This window comes from Anastrepha ludens, chromosome 2, assembly GCF_028408465.1.
Source record: "Anastrepha ludens isolate Willacy chromosome 2, idAnaLude1.1, whole genome shotgun sequence".
Classification (NCBI taxonomy): Eukaryota; Metazoa; Arthropoda; class Insecta; order Diptera; family Tephritidae; genus Anastrepha; species Anastrepha ludens.
This window is the reverse complement of record NC_071498.1, coordinates 80,718,366-80,741,464: the sequence shown is the minus strand read 5'-3', so window position 1 is coordinate 80,741,464 and position 23,099 is coordinate 80,718,366. Positions and strand designations below refer to the sequence as shown.

General features: G+C 36.9%; 3 protein-coding genes across 3 annotated transcripts; all 3 read right to left on the bottom strand.

Moving 5' to 3' along the window:
• Positions 1-983: 983 nt before the first annotated feature.
• On the bottom strand, positions 984-3,481 carry LOC128858260 (uncharacterized). The gene is made up of 2 exons (XM_054094391.1): positions 3,083-3,481; positions 984-1,096 (listed from the first exon to the last, which is right to left on the bottom strand). Exons 1-2 carry the CDS (start codon positions 3,369-3,371, stop codon positions 1,080-1,082), a joined length of 306 nt encoding a protein of 101 aa, XP_053950366.1. The 5' UTR covers positions 3,372-3,481; the 3' UTR covers positions 984-1,079.
• A 5,154-nt stretch (positions 3,482-8,635) lies between these two features.
• On the bottom strand, positions 8,636-9,873 carry LOC128868146 (pupal cuticle protein 36a-like). Its single transcript, XM_054109960.1, has 2 exons — positions 9,714-9,873; positions 8,636-9,649 (listed from the first exon to the last, which is right to left on the bottom strand). Exons 1-2 carry the CDS (start codon positions 9,726-9,728, stop codon positions 8,636-8,638), a joined length of 1,029 nt encoding a protein of 342 aa, XP_053965935.1. The 5' UTR covers positions 9,729-9,873.
• Positions 9,874-14,267: 4,394 nt separating this feature from the next.
• LOC128858255 (uncharacterized) lies at positions 14,268-15,112 on the bottom strand. The gene has a single exon (XM_054094376.1). It carries the CDS (start codon positions 15,110-15,112, stop codon positions 14,330-14,332), a length of 783 nt encoding a protein of 260 aa, XP_053950351.1. The 3' UTR covers positions 14,268-14,329.
• Between the last annotated feature and the right edge of the window lie 7,987 nt (positions 15,113-23,099).

The following is a 23,099-nucleotide window of genomic DNA, read 5'->3' as shown; positions in this document are numbered from 1 at the left end:
GAACGGTCATTTCGGGAACGTTGCCGGACATGATGACACGTTCCCGAAATGACTGTTGCGTTCTCGGAATGATGATTATTATTTCTAAGGGCGAATAATTTTCAATTTTTTAATAAATGATAAAGAAAAAAATAAAAAAAAAATCTCAATAGGGCTTAAAAAGGATAGTGCAGCGCAAGTAATTAAAGATAAAAAGTGAATGCTAGAAGAAGAAAGTTTTTGGATAAGATGACTGAAGAGCAGAAAGAAATTAAACGGGCTAAGGAGAGAGAATATTATAGAAAAACAAGGCGAGGCTGGTCATGGTAAAGGCCCAATGGATGGTGTAGGAGGATACCTAAAAAGAACAGCTGACAGACATGTCTTGATGGGTAATGATGTTAGAACAGCCTCAGAATTCGCCGATTTGTTCAAAAATGCTGCTATCGAAGTAAAAGTAATCCCAGAAGACAACGTGATTGAGGAGAAAAACCGCGTTCCAAAGTCTCTGGAAGCTATTCCAGGTATAATGGACATCACAAAAGTGTACTGGCAAAAAGGACTAGACGTTTTAATACAATTATATCGATACGAACATTTTCATAAAGAGCTAAAACTATCGAGGCTTTCTAGCCTTTGTAATATGATTGCAGTTGAACCTGAGAAAGTTTTTATGCCTGCAATTGAATCTCCTGTTTACGAAGAGCCCATGATCACAGATAACGAGTTGAGATTTAAAAATAGAGTAAATATTTACAAATCTGAATACTGGTCATCTTCCTCGGACAATGAAGATTTAGAGACAATATCTCGTCGTCAGCAGATTAAAATTAAACAGATTTATGTTGAAGCAAATACGTCTTATTGCAAAGAAAATATACATCCAAATCTCGTATCCCCTGGGAAATTCTTGGTTGTTAAAGTTCCTACTGAGAAGCCAAATATTTGCTTCAGATATGTTGCTACCTGCCAGACATGTGTCGATGACGATGATGAAGAAATTTTAGTACCCTTTTTGAGATCTGTGCATAACAATCTTAGAAAATTTTAGCTGGAATCTAAGGATATATCATATATTGATTTTGAGCAAATAATCAGTATTATTCCAACACCGACGCTAAAAACAGAAAAAAGTCAGGAATATTATTATTTTGGTAATGAAATCGATGTTTTTGAAAAATAATAATAGGTCTATTTATAAGTTCGTGCGGTTTTACAACAGATGGCGTAACTTGATTATTATTCCATCGATCCACATTTCCAAACATTCATTGGAGAGCTACTGTCGTAAGGCACAAACGTCAGTATAAGTTTTTTATTTGAAGCGTAAACAACAATATTTTTACCACACTTGAAAATGTCGAATTTCGTGCCAAATAATGTGTTTTTGCGGGGAATTCTTCTTCTTCTTCATTATTTTAATATGAAGAAAAAAGCAGCCGAAAGTCATCGTATCTTGGTGGAAGTTTATGGTGAGCATGCTCTATCTGAGCGAACGTGCCAGAAGTGGTTTGCACGCTTTAAAAGTGGTGATTTTGGCTTGGAAGACGAAGAACGCGAGGGTGCGCCGCCAAAGTTCATGGATACCGAATTGGAGGAATTGCTCGATCAAGATCCGGCTCAAACGCAAGAAGAGGTTGCAAAAACTTTGGGAGTTGATCAATCAACCATTTCCAAACGTTTAAAAGCTATGGGAATGATCCGAAAGGTAGGCCATTGGGTGCCGTATGAATTGAAGCCAAGAGACGTTGAACGCCGTTTTATGGCATGCGAACAACTGCTTCAACGGCACAAAAGAAAGGGTTTTTTGCATCGAATTGTGACTGGCGATGAAAAGTGGGTCCATTACGACAATCCAAAACGTCGGGCAACGTATGGATACCCTGGCCATGCTTCAACATCGACGTCGGCGCAGAATATTCATGGCCTGAAGGTTATGCTGTGTATCTGGTGGGACCAGCTGGGTGTTGTGTATTATGAGCTACTGAAACCGAATGAAACGATTACGGGGGATGTCTACCGACGACAATTGATGCGTTTGAGCCGAGCACTGCGAGAAAAACGGCCGCAATACGCCGATAGACACGACAAAGTTATTTTGCAACATGACAATGCTCGGCCACATGTTGCACAAGTGGTCAAAACATACTTAGAAACGCTCAAATGGGATGTCCTACCCCTCCCGCCGTATAGTCCAGACCTTGCGCCATCCGATTACTATCTCTTCCGATCGATGCAACATGGCCTGGCTGACCAGCACTTCCGTAATTACGATGAAGTCAAAAAATGGATCGATTCGTGGATTGCGGCAAAACCGACCGAATTTTTCACAAAGGGAATCCGTGAATTGCCAGAAAGATGGGAAAAAGTAGTAGTAAGCGATGGACAATATTTTGAATATTAAATTTGTAACCATTTTACGTCAATAAAGTTTCAAATTTCGAAAAAAACCGCACGAACTTATTCATAGTCCTATTAAATATGTACTTTCTTGTATAGTATTGTGTTTTAATAAAATATTTTTAAAATCAATCTTAAAATCTGAGTACGTAAATATGTAAGTGTATATGTAAATAAATAAGATAAATAAAACATTAAGACCTTAATTTAAGAATTTGCCTTTCGTCAAACAGCAGCAATTTGTGACTTTACAAAATTTTACGATTCAATAATAAAATAAATATAAATACCCCTTAAGAGTTTCCTTTAGTAATAAAATCTTATTTTTGTTGCAATTGCAATAATAATTTTTACAATCAATCTTAAAATGCGAGTAAAGTAAATAATTAAATAAAACAAATAAAATATCAAGGCAAAAAAAAAGAATTGCCTTTTGTCAAACAACAGCGATTTGTGACTATACAAAATTGTATGCTTCTATAATAAAATAAAATGAATATAAATAATACTTATAAGTATATCTTATTCACTCACTTTAGTAATAAAATCTTATTTTTGTGCAATTGCAATAATATTTTTTTCAATCAATCTTAAAATGCGAGTAAAGTAAATATAATATGTAAATTTATATTTCCTATTAATACAAAATAATTTAGGCATAATTATGTTTTTTTCTTGTTTTTAATACTTAAAATCAGCCTACCTAAACACCAGCGATCTTTCGATTTCTTCTGTTTCTTGACAACCGTCTTATTCTGGATATCCTTGCGCAAATCTTCTTTAAGCACCAACAACTGATTGAGCTCCGTCAATTCTGTCGTATTAAAGTTGGATAGGTTCCTCAAATTTGTTCTAAGAAGACACAATGTCAACTCCATTTTCGACTGACTCTGACGCAATGGCTGTTTCGCTGGACGTCGCAATTCCCCCAGATACATAAAGAGGTTGTAAGCGATTGAGCCTTTAGCGGTGTTCCGTTGTTTATTACTCATCTCTGCCTTTAGCTATGACTTTTTTTCTTTGCGATAAATAATATTCAAATTGCCTTTCGGTTCACTTGAAGTTCTATTTCAGAATGTCCTGAAGAAGTGAGCGCACAGGGTTTTTATAGTACTTTAGGTCAGGTTCAAGGATGCAATCAACAGTAAATAATCAGGTACAGGCTGAAGCAAGCAAGGGATGGGTGAGAGAATGTGATGAACAACGTACCTGAGGCTAAAGTAAGCCTCAAGTAAGTAATGACTACTCAGGCAAGTTTTTAAAAGAAAGCCTAAAACGAGTAAATAATGGGCGTAACAAAGAACAAGTATTTACACATAAAATCACAAAAGTTTTGCTCCATTTTAATGTTTTGTTACATTACCTTCAGTCATTATACCATCTGCGTCGACGAACTTAATTATTTCCGGTGAACAAAGGAAAAACCGATTTACACAAAAACGTCACAATGGTACTCACAATCCATTTCACTGGACTTGTATGGAAAATTTACTCGTATTATGCACATGTTTTCAAAACTTCCTATCTATTGTGCGCACGCAGAATATGAATTGTTACAAATTTGCAACAATTGCGTTAGAATTTAGTTTGGTTTAATTATTTACTGTGTGTGAGCGTTAACTAAACTAAAGGAATAAAGGAAATTTTTGGGTTTTATTTTTATTATTTACACTGTCGTCTTTAGGCAGAGGTTCTGTTTGCCACCGAGGGCATTGCTCATGTGACCAAACCACCAAACAAGAAATCAAACCAGACTGGATATTGTATATTGAGATTCGCAGAATAATTGAAGCTCGCAAATATGGAAAGGCGTGATACCAGCGTTTTTGTTTACTTTTGACTGTTCTTAATGATATAAACATTGGCATGCTACACAGCCCACTGCCAATTGATTGCAAACGAAACTGCCGGGAATATTTGATGCTGTTCTGTAAACATTCTTTTATGGAGAAAAAAGAAAGTACTTTCGACCACAAATATTATTTTGGCGAAATAGAAATCCATGATTTTTACGTTAAAGGTTTAACATTTTTTTATGCTCGATCTTTAGCTCCAGGTCAATGCTACGACTACTAACATGCCATTCAACTTCGATTATTTCTGTAATTTTATCGTACAGTATCGCCACCATAAACACCATTAATAATTTCTGTGGCCTGGTTTGCACTTTCGCCTTTATCTGAAAGAGCACCTGTAAAATGTAACGAATTCTCTTTGTTTACTTCCATTGTTAACACCCTGTAACTCTCAACTGAATGGAGTAAACAAAAAACAGCATACATTTTTTGAGTGTGAATTGTCATTTTTACAACGAGCATAAACTTTTAAATATTTGAACGATACTTTACGAGATGTCGTTCATTTCAGTCATTTACCGAGAAAATAATGGTTTTCTTTTTCCCCAAACTAATTTTCCCATATCACAACGAAAATTGTTAAACAATGAAAAATTATGCCTGAGCGGGAAAAACCACATAGGACATTAAGGCAAAAAACAAAAACAAATTACCTCTCTCTTTATATTAAGCCATTTATTTTGTCCCTCTATTGCACAACCTTAGTACAAGGCCAAGAATGATAGAAAGAAGATTGCGCCCATCAGAGAGTACGTGACGTCACGTTTGCAGAGTTGTGCAGTATTGCCAACCATTTGCTCTTCGCAATAAATTTAGTGCTTTTTTATACCGAAAATGCGACAATTTGTAAGTTTGGTGTTTGTTTCTTTTTGTTTTTAATTTAAGGCTACCGAGACTTTAGGTTGAAAAAAAAACTGTATTATTATACAAAAGAAGTTTTAAAAAGGCCACTCTGAGAAGATTTTAGTGCTAATGAAAATTTTTTTACTCTTATAAAATTTGATAATTTGAAAGTGCAAATTTAATTTTTGGCTCCATTTAAGGCTATGCAAAAATATTAAATGCCCCTCTCTCAACTCTTCTTAAGATGGAAAACCTTTTTACACATTTTAAAAAGCCTTTGAATTTATTGAATGCGAATTGAAACCATAGAGGTGTAATCGTTTTTTCCGGTCATCAATCCTTAGAGCATCAAGAGGTGTATTCATAGTAAAAATAAGCAACAAAATACCAGAAAATTCTAAAGAAACCATACTGACATTTTTACAAAAAGAGTACCTTATCTAGTTACATAGCTTCAAATATAGCAAAAAGGTCGTTCCCTTAACAAAAGAATTTCGCTTAACAAAAAAAACTCATAAATTAAATTGTACATAATCATAACACATTTATTTAAAAAAAACGCACATTCTACAGACAATTTGTCACGCATACAAAGTTCTTACTTAACACAATAAAAATTTCGTGTTTTATTTTCTTTAAATGGGCATTTAGTGCGTTTTTATATCCAAAGCTAGGCAACTCTGCAGTAACGAGAGAGAGATTTGACTGCCGAAAGCAGAAGAACACCAACAACACCGGCAATCGCGGGCAATGCCACCAGATGTTAAAAAAAAGTAAAGCTAAATAAAACTGAGTGAATTATTTAAATAATTATTAAAAAATGCATATTTTACAAAATTATAAACATGACATTTTAATTAGAACAGCTAGAAAAATGTCATGAAGAAAGAACTAAAACTCCGAGACAAAAAATAATAAAAATAACAACAAAAAAAATGCTAAATCAAGTTACGAAAATGGTAATCTGGCCATACTAGAGCTAAAATCACGTAACTAGTTGTCAAATTCGCTGAGCGCAAAGTAACGGGACCACGATGGGCGCCATCTCATTATTCTTTGCATCATGTATATAACTGGTACTTTAGTATTTTAGGCAACAAAGTCTTTTTATATTTTTCTTGCTTCTTTCATTAAAATAGATGTTTTTGGAAAAAGTCGACTCTAAGCTAGCAATAGAACGAATGCGCAACATTTTTATGCCGAAGAAAACGTCCACTGGGGTAACAGTTGTTTGTAAAAACATAATGGATTCATTCAGTCGCCTCAACATCTAATTTGTCTTAGCCGGAGGCAAGTAATTTTTATCAGGAGGGATGTGATGCTCTTCAAAAGATTTTGTGACGGCGGTGTGATGCTCTCATTGAAAATAGGGAATTTCTCACAAAATATTAAGTTGTTTCGCCAGTATTTGCTCCTATTTTTATTTGATCATAAGATACCCTAAATTCGTGTAAAGTTCTTACTGGTATGACTTGCATATAAAAGAGTTTTATGAGGAAGGGAGGAATATATAGGTGGGCAACTAAGTTCCCGCTGTTTGTCAATAGATGCCGACAGCAGTGTGTGCTAGTCGATTCCAACATAACCCAAACGTCATAAACCAAGCTTCGACATATGGTAAACAATGGCTTCGACACATTAGTTATTTTGTTTTAGTATCATATACTTTTGGTTTTACGATTCAGCGATTCGGGTTTTATCTCCTCAAGCGCATTTAATTTCATGTTTTACACAAAATTGGATGCATTTTTTGCGATAGCAGAAAATCGCCGAACACGCACCACACTTGTCTTATTTATGCCTCTCACAAAAACACTAAACATGCTATACGAGTATTCATAAAACCGTGGACATATGTATCTTCGAGACGAATGTACCAACATAAAAAAAATAATAATCGAAAGACGGAAGTACGTAGCCTGCGAAATTTGAAAAATCACCTTATTCGCTTAACACACCTCGTATGTATATTCTTTAAATAAAAATAAAAAACTGTAAGTTTCGTTAATAAAATTTAGGATATATCTTTATTTCTTTTACACCTTTTTAAGTTATATTTGAAATTCAGTAAAATGGTGTGCGAAAATAGCAGTTATAAAAACGAGAACTTTTTTTGCTTAAAGCTAACATATCTATTTAACAAACTTAGTAAAAACAAAGTTGTTACATTGCCAGTCCTGAAAAACTACAAGGCATCATTTTGATTTTCTTTTTTGAAATTTTAGTTACTCATACTAGTCTTTTGGCAGCGTATTGACTGTTTCACAAACATGGTTGCAGAAACTAAATTCAAGAGTAAAATAAAACTTAAATCCAAAAAGAGTATCAGTTTTTCTATTTCATTCATTTACAGTTTCACTGCAATATCCGCAAATATTTCGTGCTACATTGCAGGCATATTCAGAATGTGTCTAATGCTGAAGTATATATAAGTAGACTTAGAACTAAATTTTTGTTCGGTATTCAGTATTCAGTAGAGTGAGGCGAAAAAACATTTTTTTTAGGATCGAATTCTAATAGTGCGTAAAAGTTGCACTGTTAGACTAATAAAGTGTGTGCCTAATTTCAGCCCAATCGAACGATATCTTCTGTCGCCAGCAGAGGCCTCAAATTTTGAAATTTCAGTTTAAATTCTAAACATTTTAACTTTTTTTTTGAAAATACTATTTGTTATCATACCGGTATATGTTATATTAGAAGGCCCACCGAAACAATTTAATTCCCTACACTCCACTCTGTTTGTTTAATCAAGCAAACGCTTATGGAGCTCCCAGTAGCTCGTCCTTGTACTGCAAGTTGAATGGAAGTTACAGCAATTACTTTGTCTACTTTTTCTTCCGCTTTATTCGAAAGATATTGTTTCGTATAAAGCTTTTAATTACAATCTTTTATTAAAAGTTTATATAACGACAATGCCATTAACCAAACTTTCCCTAAGACAAGCGTTTAATTGCCCATTGTTGGGAAGTCCTAAAGATTTGCCAGATCATCAACTACCAAGTTATGAAGATGTAGTGAGATGTTGTTTTTTTCAAAGACGGGAACTGGGAGTAGAGTCAGAAGGAAACACAGAACCGGACATCATAGCCGGACAAGTTGCCAAGAAAATCATTTGTATTTATAACAAGGCTTCTATCCCACAGTTTCACATTCACGCGTAATATACATGATAAATGAGTATCATAAAAAGTACAGAGAAATTAAAAAGGGTTTGTGTTCTGCACATCGAAGTCCTGCTTTGAAAAACCGTGCTGATGACTTTAAGGTGAATACTTCCCGACTTTTTGATATTTCAGCTTGTAAGTGTCAAGATTTTACAACGTGTTCATGTCCAAGAGAAAAAAAGTTCCTCAAAAAGAGCAAGCTTTTCTGTCAGACCAAAGAAGTGCTCGTATGATATAAACGATTATAGTTTCAAACCGCAATATGCCACTGAAGTTTAGCATGGCTTATTCTGCGCGAAATAAAAAATAAACTTCTTTCAATTAAATATGTTTTTTTTCACTTCTTAAATAATCTCTAACAGAAAAGTCAACAATAAAATATTTAGAAACATTCTAAAACCGAAAAGCTCTCAGGATAGCGGCAGGTAAGTATGTCGCTCTTGGTTCAGCTGGGCCCTTACCACCCGAAACTCTACCACCCGATCCAAGTCCACTCGGAACACCTCCAACTCGTCCGGCATCACCTGAAATTCCGCCAGCAGGGCCAGAGATACCGTCGCTATCACCAGAAGGAGCATTGCGAGCAGCTGGAGATGCAAAGTTGTGAACTGGAGCAGCTCCACCATCGTGCGATTGTGAGGGTCCATCCAACTGATCATATTGCGATTGAATGGCCTTTTGAGCGTTAGCCGCATCTTCGGGAGTGCGATATTTCACAAAGTGAACATCGGGTTTGTGGTTCTGCAAATCATGTGAAGCTTGCAATTTGTTAGCTAAGTCACCCAAATCCGCTTGTTTCTGCAACACATAGATAGCGGTCTTCTGTTCGGAAGCATGTTTAGCCAAGTTGATAGCGGCCTTTTCCAAACCGTTGTTTTCGGGTCCCTTGATGAAAATAACACGTAAATTCTTCTTTAATGAATTGGCGACCTGGTCGTTGGATTCTGGTTCATTGAAATCACTTTCATCAGCGGTGTATGTATAGAATTCCTTTTCGTATTCCGCTTCTGCTGGGGCGCCAACTGAGCTACTGCTACCAGGTGCGCTGCCACCGCTGTAATCACTGGGACCAGAAGGACCTGAGCTCGAACCACCGTCAATGCCATAAGATGGACCACCTCCAAAACCTCCCAATCCACCGCCTAATCCGCCAAGACCATTGCCTAAGTTGCCGAAACTTCCAGATGAACCGCCGCTTGGTCTTCGGAGATCTCCAAATCCACTCGATGGTCCACTACCCAAGCCGCCAAGACCTCCACCAATACCGCCTAGACCTCCTGAGGAACCAGGTAAACCTCCGCTGCTACCACTCCCAGGAATGAAGGAAAGACCACTATCCGAGTGCCCCACTGGTTGATAGTTGTAGCCTAATTTATCGGCGGTGGCCAAAGCCACAAAGCACATAACCTACAATGAAGAAACACTTAGTTCTGCTCATATGACTGATATCCTTTATTTGTATAGAACTCACCATAAATGCACGCATGTTTAGAAGGAAACTATGTTTTTTAATTGAAGACTTCTGATTGAGTATAACAATCGGGTGGCAGCGAGCCAATTTATAGTTGAATTCGGCCAAATCTAATGAATAAGTGAGCTATGTAGAAAATTTAAACGGTGTTCTGCAAACATTATTCTTCAATAAAATGCTTCCTATTTATGTGAGGGGAAATAACTGTACATATGTGCAAATATTCATATCAGAATATTCAGAATTTAATTCTTCTCATTAAATACAAATTACCATTTGACGAAATTGATCGAAATCAAACGAGTACTGTTGTTTCTTAAAGTTCCGTTATATTAATTTTTTATTAGCTTTTGACTTGAACTGTGGGAAAAGCACAAAGTTCGATGAAACTATGCTAATTTTTGATAAGCATTGAAAACTTCATATGACTGTTTTTGGCTGCTTGTCTAAGTTTTACTATATTTTGCAAGCCATAGTTGTTAACATCCTTCAACATCGAATCGAATTATTTGCATAATTACTTATAAATTTAAATGACATTTAAGCCATATGATTCTTATGTATTTGTGCACATACATATATACACAAATATTTATAAGTATAGCATATAAGATTATATGCGCTTGTCTGGTATTGTTTATAGAAAATACTTGGTTTAATAACGGAGCGAATACTGTCAGATTGCAAAGTTGCATACTCTACTGAAATTTTGAACAAATTTATTAGTGCTAGCGATTATTATAAACATATTAAAATGTATTTCTAAAAGGCATGTACCGAACTTGGTTCACACATACGTATGTGCGAATAAATACTTCTTGTAGATACAGTGTATGAATTCATTTACCCTTTGGATCGCGGGTTTGTATACTAAGCGCATGCAGCGTGATGCACTGCAGAACAGGTGCCTCGTAATTTCTTGTCTGACACGTTTGGCTCATCTCTCAAAAACATAAATATTATATTTGCTTTGTGTTCTTAGTTGTTAGTGCGTCTCTTGAGCAAAGCATTTTAAGTTTTATATTAATGTGACTATATAAACAACGATGATGTTGGAATGTGGCAAGCTTCATCATAACAAAAATACAAAAATTCAATTCATATGATACCTGTATGTTTGGTTTTCTCGTATTCAAAATGACTCGAGATTTTCAGCAGTTGCAATACACAAACTTTTGTTAATGTAAAACTAACTTCGATCTAGAAATACGAAATACGGTTTTTTTTTAACATATAATATATGTACATAGGTAATTTTTATACTTTCTTTTAAGACGTACTTTCTTTTAGACGTCCTAAAATATACATATGCCTGTAGTTATAAGCGTGGAAAAGGGTTTGACTGATTATAAACTACTTTGCGTATGGCAACAGCCACGGATGTTTCGCATATCGGGGCCATATTTTATGGAATGTAAAAGGAAGCATTTTCAGTTACGAAACTCAAATCCGAAAGGTTTTTAAAATTAGTTGAAAAGGCAATCTTCGTATCATATCTAATTTGAAATCAATATGCGAAGTAGGGATAAAGTATATACATATATATATAAATTGGAGATATTCTACCCAGTTAACCGTAGCAATATTCTAAGCAAATTCTACAATACAATCAAAGTCTATATACAAGAAATAGTTGGTAATCATACTATGGCTATTTTGCGGTCACTTTAAGCTTACCAATAAAAGTGAATGCGGTTATACAAGCCTTGCAACTTTTTGCAAAAAATTTATATGGGGATTTCTTTTAATAAATCTAGTGCTTACTATTTATAATATTATAAAGACGATTTGTATTTAAAATTATGAACAACTAGCATATGCATTTTCCTATAATAGGATGAAAACCATGAACGAACACTATTTGTAAATTGAGAACAGCGTGAATAAGGCATTTCTCTTTCGAGTTTAATTATAATTATTATATATTACCTTAATAATTTAATTAACTTCGCAATATTGAACTGGGGAATAAGCTCATAGCGTTTTTATATTTTCCTCTATTTTACAATGATTTATTTGCTGTTTGGCAAAGGGTAAGTATTTATTCGATAGAACTCTTTCTGCTCAACAAAACTATGTTAATTATATTGAGTTATTTAATTATTATTAGTTATTAATTAGTTCTTACCCAATAGTCAAAAATCGACATTTTCCACACCTGATCTTCTTTGCTTTTCATCGAGGTCAAAAAGCTGCCGAAGCAGTCTGGGACATTTGCGTGTATGGAGTCTACAGCAAGGAAATGGTTCGCAAAGTTTAAAAAAGGATGAATAACGTCTCAAATCACATTTGAAGGCGAACGGTCACCAAACCAGTCGTGAAAGAGCAGAAAAAATGAACTGCGATCATTAAACGATTCTCAATCACCTTCATTCAATGTGATTTACCGAAAAATGGGAGTCTGTGTCCCTCACGAGGTCAACGAGAAATACAAAGAAAGTCTCCTTCAAATTGCTTCTCAGCATCTCGTCCGCCATCGAGCAACACGCGGCTGAAACAGCGCTTTTCGTACCGAACCGTCAAGTGAGGTGAGAAATGGTGCCTTTACATCAATATGAAGCAAAGAAAGGAGTGGGTGGCTCCAGGAGATACACCAAAGCCGGATCTTCATCCAAAGAAGATCAAGATATCTGTTTGATGCGAGTGGAAGGGCATGCTGCGCTGGGAAATGCTCGAAGAAATGCCACGGTCAACAAGGAGCTTCCCATTGCCCAGCTATACTGAGGTAATGAGGATATTTGACTGAAAAGACCTGATCGACATGGTAAAACCATACTTCTTCACGACAACGCCAGGCCCCGTGTTGCACAAGTCTTGAAAGTTGCACTCAAAAAGCTCGAGTGGAAGGTACTTCAGCATCCGTCGTATTCTTCGACCTTCCACCGACCGATTACAATCTGTTGCGTTCACTGTCAAAATGAAGGGCGTAACCTTCGATAACAAAGAGGCCCTTAGAAACGGGCTTAATAAATTCTTTGACACCCGACCAAGCGATTTTTGGCGGAACGGCATCAACACATTAACCGAGAAGTAGAAAGAAGTTGTAAACAGCGTCCGCGAATATATTATATCGTCCCCTTAGTATAACAATAGCCTATGTGCTCATAGGCTATTATTTTTTTATTGAATATTTGGATTCTCCATCGTCGATTTTATATGTGGTCAAAATTTTGTCAAATTCTAGTTCCACAAAGTGGGGCAAAACGTCAGTCAAAAAATAATAAATATTTACAGACATAACGAGATTTGAGTGAGAGCTACTTTCGACAAAAAGTTTGAAATTCATTTTCTCAAAACATCAAAAAATGTATAGGCTATTTTAATACTAAGGGGACGATATAATTGATTACCTTATTGATATAAATATTGTTTTTTGTTTAAGTAAGAGTCTTCAGTAAAAACGCTACGAACTTATTCCCCAACCTAATGCAGTACATTCCCAACCACTAGTTTTTCACATACCCTATGATCAGAAAGTACGGGAAATGCTTAAATAAAACAAAACAGAGTTAAATGACTCGTCTGAAGCAACACACATGTGCCAACGTTTAATCCTCATTCTCTTTCATCTCCTCTATCGCCTGAAATCTCCTTCCACGAAGTCGTAACTTCAACTTGGGTATCAAAAAGAAGTCGTACGGGGCCATATCAGGTGAATACGGTTTTTGCACGATGGTATTTAAATGGTGTTTGGTCAAATAATCCAGCACAATTTGGGTTCGGTGCGATGACGCGTTATCATTTTGCAAAATCCAAGAATTGTTGGCCAACATTTCCGGCCGTTTGCGACGTACAGCATCTCTCAAGCGCTTCAAAACGGGTAAATAATATTCTTTATTGACTGTCTGGCCCGATGGAAGGTACTCATGGTGTACTACGCCTTGGCAATCGAAGAAAACAGTCAACATCACCTTCCCGGTACTTTTTGATCATAGGGTATTTAATATTAATGCATTGTTGGTTAACAGGAGCGGATTCCTCTTTCGATCCAGTCTCTTAACAAAGAGATGTGTAATTTTTTAAAATCGCTACACAATGGCTTATTATGATATTACTCGTTCCCAAACAAATATCGCTCCCCCATATAATATGATCTACCTTTAGTCGCCTATCGTTTTCCTTCCCACTTTCCAAATTTTTTCCATCAAAAAATTCCGTCCGAAATTATTTAAATTTTCAGTTAAATTGCGCGGCCGTTTTAGGTGAAAGCTCATCTTTGACTTATTGGTAGTGTCTGTAGATTAAATTGCAAGCCGCAAAAAGCTTTCCCCTTATAGGAGGTGCTCCTTCGTCAGCGCTGTGCAGTCGATAACTTATCTATTGATAGCTAACTTTATCTATTTATTAACATCCATCCAGTAAATGTGTTAATAATTTGAAGTTAGCCCTCATGAAACTGCAGGTATTAATATTAACTATAATCAACAGATCTTTTCACATATCGTAACTTTGAAAACCCAGATTTCCTCTAATTCAAAATTTCGCTGCATTTGGTCATACTAAAATTTGTAATGTAAAATGCAGTCAACCTTTTTTTGGTGTTGGTGTGTTTTATTGAAGAATTTCGAAATAGATGGCTATGTCAATATTTACAATTATTAGGTACAACTAAACGTCTAGAGACGGCGGAGACGTTTCAATAACGAAGGAGGCAGATAATTGGCATTCGTGTTACTTGCAGCTGGATTATAGTTTTGTTGCTGTCCATATGATTGTAATGGAACGGATGGCGAAGCAAAGTTGAGCACAGGAGTGACACCGCCGTTGTAGTTTTGAGATGCACCAGGCTGCTGATCGTATTGCGATTGAATGGTGCTCTGTGCGTTAGCCAGATCATTAGGGTTGCGGTACTTAACGAAGTGAACCTCAGGATGGCTGTTACGATGGTCGTTGAGAGCACGGAACTTGTTGGCCAAGTCAGCGAGATCGTGTTGCTTCTGCAGCACATAAATTGCGGTCCTCTGTTCAGCAGCATTTTTGGCTAGAGCAAGAGCAGCCTTCTCTAAGCCATTGTTTTCGGGACCCTTAATGAAGATCACACGCACATTCTTCTTCAAAGAACTGGCTAACTGTTGAGCACCTTCAGCATCGTCGAACTCCTCTTCAGGAGCGGTAAAAGTGAAGAACTCCTTGTTGGCTTCCTGTGTCACAGGCGATAAAGCAGATTGTGCGCCGGAGTCAAATCCACTGCCAACGCCAGTTAGACCGCCAAAGTTTCCAGAGCTACCTGAACCGCCTAGATCGCCTGGTCCGCTGAAGCCGGAAAGATCTCCACCTACATCACCGCTGCCGGGTGCGAAGGAAAGTCCTGATGAAGAGTGGGGTACGGGTCTGTAATTGTAGCCCAACTTGTCTGCGTATACGGCCGCCACCAAGCACAAAACAATAAAACCACGCATGCTGCTCGTAAGATTAGATGATTTGTTCTGAATAACCGAACTGTGAATAATTCTAGCTAAAACGGGAGCTACTTTATATAGGTTGACCAAAGTCGAGGTTATGAAAAGTTTGGCGGAAAAATAGCAACAACATTCCTTGATCGATTCGCTATTATCCAACGGGTTTCGACTCGCTTTCGACTCACACGCAAACCCGGTTACTTTCCAACAAATACGCAGCGTATGGGGCATGTTTTGCAAAAAAGTAGAAACTATTCTGGCGAACTTCCATTAAACACATACACATTTACAATGTGCGACCATAAAACCTTTCAGATGCAAATATCTGGCTAAAACGAATACATAAGTAGATGGCACGATGGAAATTGTTTTTGTTCATCCCTTGTTTCGGTAGCGGCGCATAGTTTGTTCTATACTCGTATATATGTATGTAAACCAATATGAGTATTATACGTGGATGCCGGCATTTCTTGAAAGACACCAAAACTTTATTTGGCTTCATTTCCAATACTAACAAAGACTCTTAATGATGTTTTTGTGGTTTAACTTTTATTTATTTAATAATTATGTACAAATGAATTGGGTGAGAAAATGGAAATTGAAATTCAAAGCAATGCGGAATTAGTTTCCGCTTATAATATTAGAAGCGGATTCGCTGGCTTTATTCTTTGAATATGTTAATTACTGTGTTATGTGCATGCATACATTCATACATACGTACAATGCTAATTAATACAAATATGATTAGGCAAGACGTCACAAACGTAGAACCGGTCAAGCGGTATTTTCGCAGCTGGATAAAGCCGGTCAATCTGCATAAAGCCGTAAATATGTCCGAATATGCCAATAGTATAATTGATTCATTTTATACTCACAAGACTGGTCAAATCCCAAAATAGTTTTTTATGATATTTGTAGTGCTGTAGAATGTAAACTTCGAAAATGACTATGCAACAAACTAACAACGTGTGAAAACCTTTAAGGAGCCCAAAGGGAGGCAATTATACAATAAAGATGTATTTATTTTATTCTGACTATTAAAAATTTATAGTTAAAAATCCATTTCCAGCTCAGTAAATCCTTTATGAATTATTGTAAGAAAAAAATATGCATCCTCATCAATATTTTTTGAAAAATAGTTTATACGATATACATTAGGGTGGGTTCATTTGTAGGTAACGATTTTTTTCGACGTCGCGCCTAGCAGATATGGACTCTACATGAATTTCTTGGAAAAAAGTCCATTAGGGCCCCCAAATTTTAAAAGAAGCTATTCTTAATTAATGACAAAAAGGAGTTATGGTTATGGAAATGCAAAGTTCAGAAAAGGCACCTCGTGTTAGAAGTGAAAAGGATCTAAAATTATAATAATTGTAAATACGTTGTTAATTAAATAAAAAAATTTATAGGAAGAAAATGTGTGTGACTGACACATATGTAGATGGCGGCACTAGTACTAAATCAATATTTTTTTCGAAAGTTGGCAACCTTTTCAGGCTTACTTTCGAAATCATATGCTCATTCGACCATTTGTTTACAAGTTACAGTGCTTTAAGTGACGCTACTTTTGAGTTTTAAAAAAAAATGAATTCAAAGCAATTCCGTGTGCTGATTTATCATTGTTTTTTAATGAAAAAAAATACTGTTCAATGCCAGGAATGGCTTGAAAAACATTATTCGGACTCTGCTGCATCAAAAAGAAGCATTTGTTATTGGTATGCCGAATTCAAACGTGGTCGTACAGACACCGATGACATTCCATCTACTGGAAGGCCAAATGACGCTGTTATTCCGGAAAACGTTGAAAAAACACTAAAAATCATTATGTCCGACCGTAAAGTGAAAGTGAGGGAGATTGCTGATATTCTAAAGATATCAGCAGGCAGTGTACACACCATAATACACGAACATTTGGGTATGAAAAAGGTGTTTTCCAAATGGGTGCCGCGTTTGCTCACACCGGAGCAAAAACAACAACGAATCGATGATTCAAAGAGCTGCTTGGACATGTTTACGCGCAATAAGTCGGAGTTTTTGCGTCGGTACATCACAATGGATGAAACATGGATCCACCATTTCACTCCAGAGTCAAATCGGCAGTCTGCTGAGTGGCATGCAGCCGGTGAAATCCGCCCAAAGCGACCGAAGACGCAGCAGTCGGCTGGCAAGATTATGGCGTCTGTAATATTCATCGACTATCTCCAGAAGGGGCAGACCATCAACAGCGACTATTATAGGGGTTTTCAGTAAGAGCGCTTCAACTTTTGAACTTTTTTGAATAAAACACAAACGGTTTGACTTTTTTAACAAATTTTTTTTTATTATCGAGTTTGAACATATACATTTAAGTATGAAATTCGATTTCTTTTGCATGAAATGTATACTAATGAAGTTTACAAATGGCAAGCGAAAAATAAAAAATATTGCGTCGTTCGCCCTCCCTATCGGAAAAAAGTTGAAGCGCACCTATTGAATAACCCTATATATAGCGTTATTGGAGCGTTTGAAAGACGAAATCGCAAAGAAACGGCCTCATATGGCGAAGAGAAAAGTGTTGTTCCACCAAGACAATGCACCGTGTCACAAATCAATGAAAACGATGGCAAAATTGAACGAATTGGGCTTCGAATTGCTTCCCCATCCACCGTATTCTCCAGATTTGGCCCCCAGCGACTACTGGCTCTTCGCAGACCGCAAAAAGATGCTCCGTGGTAAGAGATTTGGCTCAAATGATGAAGTAATCGCCGAAACTGAGGCCTATTTTGAAGGCAAAGAAAAATCGTTTTACAAAGGCGGCATCGAAAGATTGGAAAAGCGTTGGAATGATTGTATCTCCCTAAAAGGGGACTATGTTGATGAACAAAAACGAATTTTCAGAAAAAAAAGTGTTTTAATTAATTAGTCACACACATTATTGAACGAAGGTACCTATGCACTGGAAGGTGCATTGCTGGATCTTTCTGGACCTCTAATATGTACAATAATAGGACTATGAATAAGTTCGTGCGGTTTTTTTTCGAAATTTGAAACTTTATTGACGTAAAATGGTTACAAATTTAATATTCAAAATATTGTCCATCGCTTACTACTACTTTTTCCCATCTTTCTGGCAATTCACGGATTCCCTTTGTGAAAAATTCGGTCGGTTTTGCCGCAATCCACGAATCGATCCATTTTTTGACTTCATCGTAATTACGGAAGTGCTGGTCAGCCAGGCCATGTTGCATCGATCGGAAGAGATAGTAATCGGATGGCGCAAGGTCTGGACTATACGGCGGGTGGGGTAGGACATCCCATTTGAGCGTTTCTAAGTATGTTTTGACCACTTGTGCAACATGTGGCCGAGCATTGTCATGTTGCAAAATAACTTTGTCGTGTCTATCGGCGTATTGCGGCCGTTTTTCTCGCAGTGCTCGGCTCAAACGCATCAATTGTCGTCGGTAGACATCCCCCGTAATCGTTTCATTCGGTTTCAGTAGCTCATAATACACAACACCCAGCTGGTCCCACCAGATACACAGCATAACCTTCAGGCCATGAATATTCTGCGCCGACGTCGATGTTGAAGCATGGCCAGGGTATCCATACGTTGCCCGACGTTTTGGATTGTCGTAATGGACCCACTTTTCATCGCCAGTCACAATTCGATGCAAAAAACCCTTTCTTTTGTGCCGTTGAAGCAGTTGTTCGCATGCCATAAAACGGCGTTCAACGTCTCTTGGCTTCAATTCATACGGCACCCAATGGCCTACCTTTCGGATCATTCCCATGGCTTTTAAACGTTTGGAAATGGTTGATTGATCAACTCCCAAAGTTTTTGCAACCTCTTCTTGCGTTTGAGCCGGATCTTGATCGAGCAATTCCTCCAATTCGGTATCCATGAACTTTGGCGGCGCACCCTCGCGTTCTTCGTCTTCCAAGCCAAAATCACCACTTTTAAAGCGTGCAAACCACTTCTGGCACGTTCGCTCAGATAGAGCATACTCACCATAAACTTCCACCAAGATACGATGACTTTCGGCTGCTTTTTTCTTCATATTAAAATAATGAAGAAGAATTCCCCGCAAAAACACATTATTTGGCACGAAATTCGACATTTTCAAGTGTGGTAAAAATATTGTTGTTTACGCTTCAAATAAAAAACTTATACTGACGTTTGTGCCTTACGACAGTAGCTCTCCAATGAATGTTTGGAAATGTGGATCGATGAAATAATAATCAAGTTACGCCATCTGTTGTAAAACCGCACGAACTTATTCATAGTCCTATTACAATATTCAAAAATTACATATAATTTTTTTTTAGCGGCATCTCGTGGTTCTTTAAATAAAAAATACTTATAGAAAATAAATTCTTAGTACCAAAACAGCCCGAAGTAGAAATTTGTATTAAAAAAATTAGCATACACAACAGAAAAAAATAAATAAATAATTGGCACGTACACTTCTGTTAGATGTTTGGCCGAGCTCCTTCTCCTAAATGTGGCGCACGTCTTAATATTGCCGAACGGAAAGTGGTTTTTTATGAGGAGTTTTTCATGGCAGAAATGCACTCGCAGGCTTGGCATTGCCCGCCAAGGGGCGACCGCTATTAGAAAAAAACTTTTTCATTTTGCTGTTTCTTGCACGAAGATTCGAAGCTACGCTCTTACGAATGATTGTCACGCACTAACTCATGCGGCTACGACGGCCACAATACTTTAGTAAATATTCATCTTCATATCACTTGTGTATCAAAGAGAGATAAAATAGATTCTTTTTAATTTTGGGGCAGCCGAATTTGAGTTATTATGCTCGAATGGACTTTTCATTAGGTTGTTTTGGTTTTTGAATCCCCATATTTGGTATACAATGAACAATGTTTTTATACAAAGTTGATGGAAAAAACTTAACATGAAAAATTTTGCTAATAATGTAAAAAGACGGCGGCAGTCGACTTTACCGAATGGGTTGGTGCGTGACCACCATTCGGAAGTACATGGGTGAGAAGCCCCGGGCATGAAAAACAAAAAAGGAGGGGGAGCGCGGGTAACGCCCAGTAAAGGGCGTAAGCGCCAATTATATATAATATAAAAAGATGAATTTACTATGTAGATATTTGAATCATTCACCTAAACATTTTTTGTAGCGTCTTCACTTTTATGTCAGCCTGCTTAGTTTAAATTTTGTTAGCAAAAACTTGAACTTATTGGCTGTCTGCACATCTCTATGCCTGCTTACTGATGCGTTGGCAAACTAATATTTGGCTTTGAGTAATCTTTGCAAAACTTCGAGCAAGTGAAAGAGTAAGAAAAAAGTAGTTTCAGTGGCCTTTTCCACGCTTCTTCATGCATGCCTGTGCAAATGTTGATGCGGTATTTGAATCAACATACCTACATAAAATTAGGAAAGCATAAAGCAACGAGTTAGTGATTATGAAACTCGTATGCCTAATAAATTATAAGATTATTATTTTTCACTATATATGCATGTGCGTGCTTACATACATACACACATATTTATATCTATAAAAACTAGTTTTCCGTCGGCATAAGTCTTCTTCCAAATACAGATGCCCAAAGAGCCAAAGAAAGATCAAACCAGTTGTTATTGTAGTTAGAAAACATTTTTGGCAAGAAAATAATGTCAGCTTAGACAAAATATTATTTTAAAGCATCAAATTTATATATTATTGTACACAATTTTTATATATTATTGTATATAATATTAGAGTTTTTTAATATCTAAATATTCGTTTGTGAACAAAGAAATACATAATTTTTGCGTAAATGGTTTAAACAGTTTTGTAGTCGATCTTTAGCTTCTGGGCGATGCTACGGCTCCTAACATACTGGTCCACTTCGATTTTTGTTGTGATTTTATCGGCATTATCGACATTTTCTTTAACATCGAAAATGCCTGAATGGATTCGGTGGAACCAAAATTGCGCGCAATTAGCTGTTACAGTATCGGCACCATAAGCACCATTCACAATTTCAGTGGCCTGGCTTGCACTTTCGACTTTTTCAGTAGGATCAGGGCTCAATCCTTGACCGAGTGACGGCTACTGCTTACATGTATGTATGTTTTGAAAGCCGTTATTTTCTGTTTGCAAAGCAGCAGCACGGCTGTATCGATTATTGAAATTTCGGCTATACATTATGTATGGGTTGCATGGGATTATCTTACGCAAACAAAATTTTTTAAATGTTTCATAAAAATTGAGCTCCAGGAATTCGAAAATTCTATAGAATCTAACATACACCCGTACATACTAGTACGGACAGATCATTGGGAAAAATGTAGATAATCATGTTGAGTCGTTTTTACCATACAACTACTAACATTCCTGCTACCATTTACATTTATAAAGGGTGCTTTTTTAGCTACTATCTTTTTAAACAGTTGGTTTAAACAGTTGACGCACGTTTCGTGTTTTGTTTCACTATCAAATATCTTCAGTTTGGTCTATAATTGAACCATAAATCGTCTTACAAACGAACAACGCTTGCAAATCATTGAATTTTATTATAAAAATGCGTGTTCTGTTAAAAAACTTTATCGCGCGCTTCTTCCATTTTATGGCCAGTTTGATGGACCCACTGAAGCGGCTATTCGAGCTATTGTGACTAAATTTAGAACCAAATTTGCATTACTGGACATCAAACCACCAACACGCTTACGTAGAGTGCGAACTGAAGAAAATATCGCAGTCGTATCGGCTAGTGTTAATGATGACCATCAATTATCGATTCATCGCCGTTCGCAGCAATTGAACGACCTACCGCAACGCAGAATTTTTGGTGAACGGGCTCTTGGAAAGTTGGCCGAAGATCCACTTTTTTATCGAAAAATTGTATTCAGCGACGAAGCTCATTTTTGGATCAATGGGTACGTAAATAACCAGAATTGTCAATTTTGGAGTGAAGATCAGCCAGAAGAATTGCAAGAGCTACCAATGTATCCCGAAAAGGTCACAGTTTGGTGCGGTTTACGGGCTGGAGGTATCATTGGACCGTACTTCTTCAAAGATGCTGCGAATCGTAACGTAACTGTGAATGGAGAGCGCTACCGTGAAATGATATCCAACTTTTTTTTTGTTTTTTTGCCCAAAATGCAAGAGCTTGACTTGCGTGACATGTGGTTTCAGCAAGACGGTGCCACATGCCGCACAGCACGCGTAACAATGGACTTGTTGAGAAGCGAGTTTGGTGAACAATTTATTTCACGTTCGGGACCTTTCAATTGGCCACCCAGATCGTGCGATATAACGCCTTAAGATTATTTTTTCTAGGGCTATGTTAAAGCTCATATCTATTCAGACAAGCCTGCTTCAATTAACGCATTGGAAGACAACAGTAAAGCATTTATATGTGAGATACCGGCCGAAAAATTGGAAAGAGTATGCCAAAATTGGACTAAGCGGATGGACCATTTGAAGCGCAGTCGCGGTCAACATTTGCATGAAATAATCTGTGTGTTTGTTTGAAAAACTTTCCTATAGCTCTTAAAAAATCACCCTTTATATATATGCGAGGTGTGTTCAAAAAGTATTGCGAATTTTGAATTTTCGCAGGTTACGTATATTCGAATTTCGATTTTTTTGTAGCGATATGTTGGTACTCATGCCGATCACTCATGCCGACGAGTACGGCCATTTTGAATGTTCAGTTAATTGTTGGCAGCTGCTTTGCTTGCACGTGTTTTGGCTCGTCTTCGATTTTTTACCTATTGAAAAAGATGGATCAAAAAACAGTCCGAATGTTGACTATGTCATACGGAGAAGCTATTTTGGACCAAAACAACGTTTATCGGTGGTAAAAAATATTCTCACAAGGCCGAGAAGATGTGAACGATTGATTGATTGATGAATTAATATTTTTCTATTTCTCTTCATTCTCATAATTTTTTTTTTTTTTATAAAAATATAACTCAAAAGTCGTATATATCCAAGTTTCTAATTATATGCAAAAATTAAAAAAATTCAACAGATTTTGTGTAACAATTGC

Bases quoted from the DNA above. Each gene is read 5' to 3' on its own strand.
- LOC128858255 (XM_054094376.1), bottom strand. From the start codon at position 15,112: ATGCGTGGTTTTATTGTTTTGTGCTTGGTGGCGGCCGTATACGCAGAC.
- LOC128858260 (XM_054094391.1), bottom strand. From the start codon at position 3,371: ATGAGTAATAAACAACGGAACACCGCTAAAGGCTCAATCGCTTACAAC.